The sequence below is a fragment of the Poecilia mexicana genome, unplaced genomic scaffold (genome assembly GCF_051168715.1).
Source record: "Poecilia mexicana isolate PSO_F unplaced genomic scaffold, ASM5116871v1 scaffold_6, whole genome shotgun sequence".
NCBI lineage: Eukaryota > Metazoa > Chordata > Actinopteri > Cyprinodontiformes > Poeciliidae > Poecilia > Poecilia mexicana.
In genome coordinates this window covers 9,856,575-9,867,754 of record NW_028263375.1, presented here as the reverse complement: position 1 = coordinate 9,867,754, position 11,180 = coordinate 9,856,575, and the positions used below count along the sequence as shown (strand labels likewise).

The 11,180-nt window shown below is 36.1% G+C and overlaps 1 protein-coding gene across 1 annotated transcript; it reads left to right on the top strand.

The window, feature by feature from the left end:
- The first annotated feature begins 55 nt into the window (after positions 1-55).
- LOC106919347 (aquaporin-9-like) lies at positions 56-10,286 on the top strand. Its single transcript, XM_014989626.2, has 6 exons — positions 56-1,819; positions 1,935-2,061; positions 4,823-4,960; positions 5,741-5,859; positions 7,520-7,737; positions 8,646-10,286. The coding sequence occupies exons 1-6, from the start codon at positions 1,544-1,546 to the stop codon at positions 8,854-8,856; spliced, it is 1,089 nt and encodes a 362-aa protein (XP_014845112.2). The 5' UTR covers positions 56-1,543; the 3' UTR covers positions 8,857-10,286.
- The last annotated feature ends 894 nt before the right edge of the window (positions 10,287-11,180 follow it).

Here is an 11,180-nt window from a genome sequence, read left to right as displayed (position 1 = left end):
TTATATTTATTTATTTATTTATTTTTGGTTAGTTAGTTAGTTAGTTAGTTAGTTAGTTAGTTAGTTAGTTAGTTAGTTAGTTAGTTAGTTAGTTAGTTAGTTATAATTAGGACCTTTTCTTGCACAAGTAAAAGATACCAAAACATACAATTATGAAAAACTAAATGAAGAAAAAGAAACAAGACAAAACTAATACAGAAAAACTTTAAAAGACCTTGTATGGAGCTCTGGTAGTGCCAAAAACATGTATATTTTGGTGGTTTAAATTTTTTTTAAAATGTGACTAGATTTGCTGTGATTTTTCTTTTTTCACATTACATTTTAAGATAACGGTCTTTCTGCATGGAGTTTGCATGTTCTCCCTGTGCATGCATGGGAGAACATTAACATGTCAGGTTAATTGGCCTCTCCAAATTCCTCCTAGGTGTGAGTGTGTGTGTGTGTGTGCGTTTGTTTGTAATACCTTGTGGGGACGATTTTCCTGACATATACTACGTTGTGGGGACCAATCGCTCCTCGTGGGGACCTGAGCCTGGTCCCCACGAGGGGAAACCCTGTTTTTGGGTCAGGGGTCAGAGTTAGGGCTAAGGTATGAATTGAGTTTTGGTTAGGGTTAGGGTTAGGTATGTGATGGTTAGGGTTAGGAAAAGGGTAAAGGTAAGGTTTAGGCTGTAGAAATTAGTAGAAATGAATGGAAGTCAATGGAAAGTCCCCACAAAGATAGCAAAACAAACGTGTGTGTGTGTGTGTGCGTGTGTGTGTGCATGGTTGTTTGTCCTGTCTGTCCAGGGTGACCCCGCCCCTCGCCCGGAACGTTGGCTGGAGAGGCACCAGCAAACCTCCCGACCTCACTGAGGGACAAGGGTGTAAAGAAAATGGATGGATGGATTTTAAGAAACACGTTTGAATGAATCAAATATAACATTTTTGTATTGTTTTATTATAATAGGATAAAAAAAAATTAAATGTGGGTATTTAAAAAAAATAAAAACAAACAACGTTGGGCATGTAAAAATAACTTTGTTAAGCTTAGTAAGTAAAAAGACAGAAAATCCCCAGTTTTGTAAATGGTGCAAACATTTTTTATTTTTTTATTAAAACCTTTGTAAATTTGCTTTAGTTTACCTCAGCTGCACATGTTGATGTATGGTTTTTCAAAAGCTTGCAGCTTTATGATGTTTCTAGAAGATTTATATACTGTACAATGCAAAAAAACAAAAAAAAACAATTCTGACCATGTTCAAAAAACCCAAATTATTTTATATTCCATCCCCATTTTCTTTGGAACTACAGTAGCTGCTGTGATACCTGCACACCATACCTACATTTTGGTGCCAAGATTATTGAGATAGTGTTTGCATTTGCCTTGGAAAAACTAAATTAGATTTGGGTATGTTATTTTAAACACTTCATAAAACCCTGTGGAGATTTTTAAGGGTCACATTTTCTCCACTTTTTGATTATCATCTGTGAAGTGGAAACTTTGTGTTGGTTTTATCATATAAAATATCAATAAACTGCATTAAAGTTTTGTGATTGCAGTATGACAAAAAGTGAAAAGCTCACTGATGAGAGCCTGTGGTCAGGAAGCAGAGAGGATTGTTGTTCCAATAGATCAATAGTTTGTGCTGAATGGCTGGAGCTCAGACCCCTGAGGTGGAGATCTGACTCTGTTGCGCTCCAGAGGTTTCTAAACGCCGACACTTTTAACAACCACCTGAAAGTGCAACACGACAGAAACATGAGGCAACACTGCGCGCTCAAACACGGAATATTCAAGGAGTTCCTGGCTGAATTCCTGGGAACATTCGTCTTGGTAGTAAGTAGAAAAATATTTCTATTTTCACACTTTGCAGTCTTTTCTGAGGATATAGGATAATCCTAATGGATTTTTCTGAAACTTGTTTTTATTTGTTTCTTTGTGTGTTTGCTAGCTGTTCGGCTGCGGCTCAGTTGCTCAGACGGTCCTGAGTCGAAACACGCTGGGCGAGCCGCTCACCGTCCACATCGGCTTCTCCGTGGGCCTCATGATGGCCGTGTACGTGGCTGGAGGGGTGTCAGGTAAACCTCACTTCAGCAGATCTATCAGGCGACTTTTTACTTTTACTCCCCACGTTTTAAGAGAAATAGCTGTACTTTATACTCCTTTCGTTTTCACATATGGTTTGTTACTTCCATGATGAAAAAATAATTACGTGGAATCAATAGCAATTCGGAAAAAATCCACCGCCTGCGTGTAAAGTGCCCAAAAATTTTACTCAAGTAAGAGTAGCACCACTTCAACATACTTTTACTCGAGTAAAAGTAAAAAATATCCGTCCAAGACATGACATAAGTGAGATTAAATAAGTATTTAGTAAAAGGTCTACTCAAGTATCTGATCAAATGATTAATCATGTAATATTTAAAAATTACAGACCAAAATTTAAAGTTTGTGTTTTAAAGACGAAAATTACAATAATTCATATAAGTAACCCAAAACAACAAAATCAAGCAAAAGAAACTTTTTACGTATTTTAGATTTATCAAAAGTCATTCTGTATTATGGAAGGTGAAAATTACTTTTTACTTGAGTAAAACAGTTCAACCTTTACTTTTGCTAAAGTATTTTTTCACTGTACTTCTAGGAGATGTGAGAACTTTTGACACCTCTGCTGCTGTGATTCTTATGATCCAGGACTTGCTGGCTACAATGGTGTTTCTCAAAGTGGGGGGTGCGACACACTGGGGGGGCGCCACATGGCGCCAATGGAATCCGAAAGTCGGAGGGAAGATGAGGAAAAAAACTGAAGAAGAAAATAAAAAGAAAATTAAATCATACATCCCTGTCAATTAAAAATTTGTAACCAGTTTCAGTACTCTGGGTATGTCAACAACAGAACTGTACCCATGCTTAATATTTAGATTTTATTGCCGTATATGTATGATTAATATTAAAAAGTTGCATAAAATAGGTGAATGTGGTGGGAAATTTTATCTGGTGATATATTCAACATCAGATTAATAAACTCATTTTAAAAAATTCCAACAAAAAACTCATTGCCAACTAAAATCAGAAAGTATGAGGCAGCATTTATACTAAATGAATGTAATAATTATTGAATGGTAAATAAAAGCGAGGAAGAGATATAATATTCAGTGTTTCTTTACATATTTTGTAGCATTGTACAGTCAGAAGATAACGCTGTTTGGGCAGCATGGAAAACTGATGATGACAACTTATTAAATAATCTGGGGAAAAAAATTTATTATTGTCCTTCTAATTTTTCCTTTCTTAAAACAAAACTAACTAAGAGAGGAGTTAAATAATGCAGCCTCTCTGTTTTATGCTGTATCTTAACCTTGTGTCTCGTGAGGCTTGGAAGCTCTGAATAATTAAACTTTATGTCTTTCTGCAGCCATGTGCCATCTGAACGGCTCCACCGTCAGCAGGAACGTGCCACCTCTCTGCCCAGACCCACTGGCTGAGCTCTGGCCATTGATTTATCAGCACTACAGAGCAGAGCCTCTCCGGGGTCGTACATAACCCTGGGCAGTAAATGTCCTGCAAACACCATTGATCAGACAGACAGAGTCCAGTATCCAGCTGAGGATGCTGGACTGGGCCGGCCAGCAGCTCAGGTGGATCCAGAAACCAAACAAACAGCTTTGGCTTAATGAGGCTACAGCAAAGAGTGGAGAAAAAAGGAACCACAGTTATGGCTGTTTTTAGTGTCATTGTAGATGGACATAATAAAGGAGTACATTTCTGCCAAAAGAAAATTAGAGATTGAGCTCAGAATTTTATTTATTTATTTATAAAAAATAAAAAACATGGACATTTTTGAATTTCAAAAGTCAAAATTCTTTGACTTTTGGCCATTTTCTGAGTTTAAAAAGTTGAGCTTTCTGACTTTTGAAAGTCAAAAATTACCAATGTTTTTCTAAAAGATTAATCTAATTTTTTTTCTTTTGTAAAGTTTTGATTTTTGGAGCTCAGAAATTTTCTTATTTCTAGAAAATTTCTCAGATTAATCTAAAAACTACCAGCATTTTTCTAACAAAATTCTGGTCTACAACTTTGGGGGCACAGAAATTTCTTTGTTTTTTCTAGAAAGTTTCTGAGATTAATCTAAAATCTTCTGAGTTTTTCTTGCAAATATTTTACTTTTGAAGCTCAGAAATTTCTTTGTTTTTTCTAGGAAATGTCTGAGATTAATCTCAAATATTCTTTTTTTCTACAACTTTTGGAGTTCAGAAATTTTCTCATTGTTTCTAGAAAATGTCTCAAATTAATCTAAACATTTCAGAATTTTTCTTGCAAGATTATGACTTTTGGAGCTAATAAATTCCTTTGTTTCTTCTAGAAAATTTCTCAGATTAATCTCAAAATTTCAGATTTTTTTCTTGCAAATTTAATGTCCTTATTTTCTCAAACATTTCTGAGATTAATCTCAAATTTTATGAGTATTATGGCAGAAATGTACACCTTTTTTACTTTCTAAATTGCCTCTGGTATGCCGTCCGTAGGCTAGAGCAAACTGAAGTTCAGCAAAAAGAAATCACAGTTCTGTTTTTTGCTGACAGTGTATTGGTGAAAGTTCAATTCCCTACAGTGAGATTGATTGTAGTTTGTTGAAGTTGAATTTCTAATCAGTGGCCATTATTCTGTATTTTGGCTCTCAGACATGCATAATAAAACCCCGAACTGCCCAGGGGTCTGCTCCCCTTCTGCTGCTCCTCATAAATGTGACAGCCTCCCTGATAATGGAGGGGATATTAAGTCGGTGAGCCGCCCCTCACCCGCTGCAGCCCTCCATCACTCTGCTTTGTTCTGTCTCAGGAGGCCATGTGAACCCCGCCGTGTCTCTGGCCATGGTGATTCTGGGGAAACTAAAGATCTGGAAGTTTCCCTTCTACGTCATCGCTCAGTTTCTTGGTGCTTTTGCAGGAGCTGCAGCCGTCTTCGGATTATATTATGGTGAATGATTAGTTGTTGTTTTTTTTACAAATTACACTGCAAAAGCACAAGGATGGTGGATCCAGGAACCAAAACAAACAGCTTTTTTGTAATTACAATCAAGACCATAATAATGACACTGCAAAAACACAAAATCTTACCAAGTTTTTTGTTCTACTTTGAGGAGCAAATGTCTTAGTACATTTGAAATAAGACAAAACTAACTTATAAGTAACTTTTCAGCAAGAAACAGGAGCTTGTTTTAAGTCCGTATTTAATAAATATAAAGTGCTAGTTGCATATGTGGATATTTTTCGTGCCTATAAAATGGTAAAAATGTCTGTAAGTGAAATAATCTGCCAGTAGAAATTGTTCTTTTTATTCAATAATTATTTACTTTAAACAAGCTTCTACATTTTCTTGAAAAGTTAGTTTGATTTTATTTCAAGTGTAATAAGACTTTTGCACTAGAAATTAGATAAAAATTATTTTGCATGATGTTGTGTTTTTGCAGTGAAACCAGTATAATTTCCCCTTAATATAAACTATAACATGGTAAAAATGTCTTACTTTTCCATCAATATGAAGGAATTATTTACTTAACATAACCTCCAGTATTTTGCTGAAAAGTTATTTGTAAGTTAGTTTTATCTTACTTAAAATGTACTACGATATTTGCACCAAAAATACTTGCGTTTTTGCAGCCTTAAAATCTAAAACTAAATTTTAAGGAATATTTTAGATGCTTGTTCCTCTCTAGACGCTCCTGCATGGTTAAAAATGTCTTTGTCTTCATCACAGACGCTTTCATGGACTTCACCAGCGGTATTCTGTCAGTGACAGGAATCAATGCGACAGGTCACATTTTTGCCTCCTACCCTGCCAGACACCTGTCAGTTCTCGGCGGCTTCATCGATCAGGTCGGTTCTGGTCGCTCTGACCCATAAGACCTCACATCCGCAGCTCCAATTTGATGTTTAAACCCCACAAAGTCTGGCAAATACGGTTAATGCAGCATTGATCGCCCCACATAGTCTGAGAATGGCGCCTCTTCCTGCTCCGTTTGGGTCTGATGACCCATTTCCTGGGATCCACTGGACCAAGTTACCACCATTTTCAGTCAGTCAGTTAGTCAATGTGCTGATTTGAAAAGTAACACACTTAAAACTAGTCTTTGATATTTGCTGGATATTTATCAACAGGGTTTAGAGGGATACATTATGTACATTAAAGGCGACCTGTTATGCTCCTGACCAGGTTAGGATATGTTTAGGGGCAGCACAAAACACCTTCACTACATTTTTTTTTGCCAAAATCAATCTTAGAAAATAATTTTGAGCTCCTTTAAGAAAGAGCTGTTTGGGCCTCTGTCACTTTAAGTCCAAATAAGCTGCTGCTGGCCACGGCCCCCAACTCAACGTTTACACTCACACATACAAATGACCGGAAACAGATGCACAGTTTACAACCTTACAGCTTTGAAAAGCAAAAGTAGAGCCTCCTGCAAACCCAACAAGAATGCAGCAAATGGTTTCAGGGTGGTAAGTCAACAGAAAAACACTTGTTTTTTCCAGCAGCCATTGTGCAGCGCCTGCAGCAGTAAAACCAGCTGTCCAAACATGCTGGGATCCACTTTGGTTGCTAGGTAACGGGTTGCTGATTTGTGACGTTACATTCTGAAGGTTTTTGAAGCGGTTCATTAACTTATTGACAAAAACTGGCTGGGTGTTTTTTTTTTTAGGCGTTTGAGTTGTTTTCAGAAGCACTAGAAAACCAAATGGAAGTACAAAAATGAGCAAAATATTAATTTTGCATAATAGGCTCCCTTTAAAAACAGAAGTGGCTTGAGACAAAGGGATGTATGTAGCGGTTGGCTATATATTAGGATTTTATCGCAATATTTTGTGGTACTATTGTGATAACACTGAAGATTATGATAAAGAATCTTCAGGAATAAAAATCTATTTATTACTTATTTTTTAGGTAACTGTATGTGACTGCATGGCACAGAGTTCATATCGCCACAAACACAAAAAACTTGTTCTTCAAAAATATTCCCACTTAAGAAAATAATGCATTTCTAATTTAAGGTAAAATACCAGCAGCTGTTGTGAAAATTTTACAGTAAAAATACGGTAAATCCATATTTATATGGTAAAGTTTCTGCAGTTGCCAGAATGTGTGGTAGCAGCCAAACCTGCCGGTGTTTTACCATAAATTAGAGATGTTTTCTTTTACAATATGGCTTCTTTAAAAAAAAAACAGTGTAACTTATATAACAAATATAATATTTACATAACAAATCAAGGAGAAAACAGCAGAAATAACATTTCCAATCATACTGCAGGTTTTGTTTTGCTTTTTTTTTTCATAATAAGTGATAAAGGGTTCAATAAATCCCCACCCCTAGATGTAAAGTGTGTTTTAAATATATCATGAGGTGTATAATAAGTACTAATATACTAAAGATTGTTCTATAAGAAAAATCTGTGTAGACTTCAGTTAAACAGCAAAGCGTTTTATTTAAGCTCACATACTGTATGAGCAGTGACTGATAAAGAGCTACTGCGCCCCCTGCAGGTGGTGGGGACAGGTATGCTGGTTCTCTGTATTCTGGCGATCATTGACGGTGGGAACATCGGCGCTCCCAAAGGCGTGGAGCCGCTGGCCATCGGTCTGATCATCATGGCCATCGGCGTCTCCATGGGACTCAACTGTGGCTACCCTCTGAACCCGGCCAGAGACCTGGGGCCCCGGCTGTTCACCGCGGTGGCCGGGTGGGGGATGGAGGTCTTCAGGTAACTGAAATCCAGATTTTTTAACTGAACTTCATCAGACATTAGAAGATCAGAACAGATGTTTTCTGTATATACTTTTCCTTGATGGTTTTATTTTATTGAAATTAGTTAATTTAATCAGATTTAACACAAAAACTGTTAATCTAGAGAAAACCAATCAGGAAATGAATATCTTAAGAAAACCCATTGAGGAATGTTCTTATTTCAAGAAAAATATTTGGAAATGCACTTGTTATCTTGAGAAAACTATTTGGCTTCCTCAATATAACAAGACTGGTTATCTCAAGAAAACCATTTGGAAATTTACTCATTATTTTTTGTTATTTCGGGAAAAAAAAAAAAAACATTTGGAAATTTACTCATTATTAAAAAACATGTGGAAAATATCTGCTTTTGGCTTCCGTTGTTACTTTATAAATATGTGTGTAAACAGATAAATAGAAAATAAACATAATGTGTACCTAGCATGAGTCGTGTTAAACCAATATTTACCGTGTTTGACCAGGTTTTTAATTTAAACGATGATGGAAAAATCTGAAGGCCATCCGTCATTTTGACGGGTTACACACACCTGACCAATTGATGCAACTTTACACACAGAGAACATCACAGATGTGACTAAAATCAAATAATAATAAAAAATCAGATCTGAATATCGTCTCTTGCTATCTGGGAGCAGAGCACTGAAAAGTTCATGATGGGATTTTATTTGACCTCAACAATCAAAACAAAAACATAAAAGTTTACCTCTGGTGCCTCATTGCTTCCAAATCCTTTAAAAGCTCATGTCTTCATTCAGATTTCCATTAAGTGAGACATTTTGTTACATAATGTCACATGTTCCCACTGCAGTCAGCCAACATTTATCCAGCCATCGACTTTTCTGATTCTGTTTTTGTGGCTGGCAGCACTGGAGGCTACTGGTGGTGGATCCCAGTGGCGGGGCCCATGGTGGGAGGCGTGGTGGCGGCCGTCCTCTACTTCCTGCTCATCGAGCTGCACCACCCCCACGACGAGGACGAGAAGGCCCACGAGGTGGAGGAAGAAGAGGAGGAAGAGGAGGAGGACGACGATGACAGCAGTCTTAAGGACAAATACGAGATGATCGCCATGAGCTAAAACATTCAGCGCCGCAGTCAGGACAGCTTCTGCAGTTCCTGCCTGGGAAGAGTATGGAGCTAAATTGGGGCCTGAAAGTTTGCTCAATTTTACTTTTTTTTTTTTTCCAAACTAAAAGAAAAAAAAAATTATTGAAAAACTATTTTGAAACCAAAAGAAAAAAGTTTGAAACTGAAGAAAAAAAAGATTTTGAAAAGTAGCTTTGAACGTTTTTTAGTTTCAAATCTTTTTTCGGTTTCATAATTACATTTCAGTTTCTGTTTATAAAACATTATGCAAACTTTATCGCCCCAATTCAGCTCCATTTGTTCCATACATACGGAGCTAAATGGTGCTCCATTTATATGGAGCTAAATTGGGGCCATAAAGTTTTCTCAATCTTTTTTTTTTTTTTTTTAACTGAGAAACAAAACTCAAACTGAAAACTGGTTTTGATACTGAAAAAAGTTTGGATCTGAAGAGAAAGATTTGAAACTGAAAAAAAAAATCTGGAAACTAATTTTGAACTTTTTTCAGTTTCATCATTATTTTTCAGTTTAAAAAAAACTTGGACTAAACTTTATGTACTTTATAAAACTCCATATATATGGAGCTAAATTGGGGCCATTAGATTTGCTCAATCTGATTTTACTTGTTTTGTAACTGTATGTCTCATTGTTGACAGTTAAGTCATATTATTTTGTAAATACAATTGAATATTTTTAGCACAAGTCATTAATGCTGAGCTTCCCTTTAGCTTTTTCCCATTACCCTTAGTGATTGTGACAATTATTTGTTTATATTAACTTTAAGTTTTTCTTCAATTTTTAACCATTTTTTTGTACATCATGATTATTTTTCCTAGTTATTACTTTTTGCATTTATTTCACTCAGCACAGTTTGTCTAAATTAAAGTTTACACAAATAAGTTCTCATGAGAAATTTTAATTCAGTTTACCATTTGTTCATCCACGCAATTTTTATGCAAATTTGAATTTCATTTATTTTAATTAACCATGACCAATCAGAGAGCTGCTCAGTGTTTCACTAACCACCATAAAAAAGAAGAAGTGCTCAGTGTTTGCGGAAGTAAACATGGATGCTAACGGTGGAGATTAGCTTACGATTTTAAAGTTGTTATCCAAACCGAACCAGCAAATCCTCATTATAGTCCGTCATGGTTTTTGTTTTTCTTCCCGCCTGCGTATATCAGGGCGCAGTTTAGTGACGTTTGTCGAGTATCAGTGACGTTCAGGTCGAAAGATTGCGACGTGGCCTTTCAGATTCTGGTCACATTTTTGTTTTTGTTTTGTTTTTTTTTAAATCGGCTGTGTATCGGATTTAGAACCACATACCCAAGTGACCTGAGTCGCATTTGTAGAAATCTTGCCTGTGTTTCTGACAGAGATCAGATAAAGGTCACATTAAGGCAAAAAAAAAAAAAAAAAGAATCGGAGTTGGGTCACTTCAGGCTGCAGTGTGGACACAGGCTAGTTTGAAGAAGCACCGACAAACAACTAAGAATTATCACAACCATTTAACAAGAAGAAATTTAATTTTGCTAAATCTTTGGTTTAAAAACATAATCAGATTATAAAATCATTGCTTTGCTGTTCTAGGAATTATTGGACTGAAACTGTTGCTTTGGTTGCTTATTCACACTGACGTAGCTTCCAGTAACTGCAGCAGAACATCAATATCGATGATCAATAATACACCACTCTTTGCTGCACGTGCATTCTTGCAAAATCTTTCCTGCACTCATCCCATTTGTTACATAACTAAACACACTCAGAAAGCAAAGTTAATGAAAAATACATGTAATAGAGCGTTTCAGAAATGCACTGAAACAAGCAACCATGGAGCTAAAAGAAACAAATTACAAAACCAAACTAAAAATCAGTAAGTAAATTTATATAACACTTTACGTTTTCTGCTGCAAAGCGTCCAACAAAACATTTTTATTAAAGTAAGAGCTCCCTCTTCTGTCCATGTCTATGTACTGCACCCAGTGGGGTGAACAAGGTTAGTATCACAAACAAAAAAGATGAAAAGAAGTGAGAAGAACATCAATCAACGAGCCAAAACTTAAGTTTTCCGATTGTTTCACACATTTTTATGAAACTATAGCTACTTGAAGCTTAATTAACTGAAGGATAATGTATGAAATATTTGGCGGAGGTGAGTTACAACCTTAATAACAGTTAAACATCAGTTAATATGATCTATTAACCAACACTGTTATTATTCAGAGTTTCATTTTCTGTTTTTACAAGTGTTGCATGACTCCCATATTTTATAGCCAGTATGAATTATTGATTCAGCTGCAGTGAACTGTAGTGAGG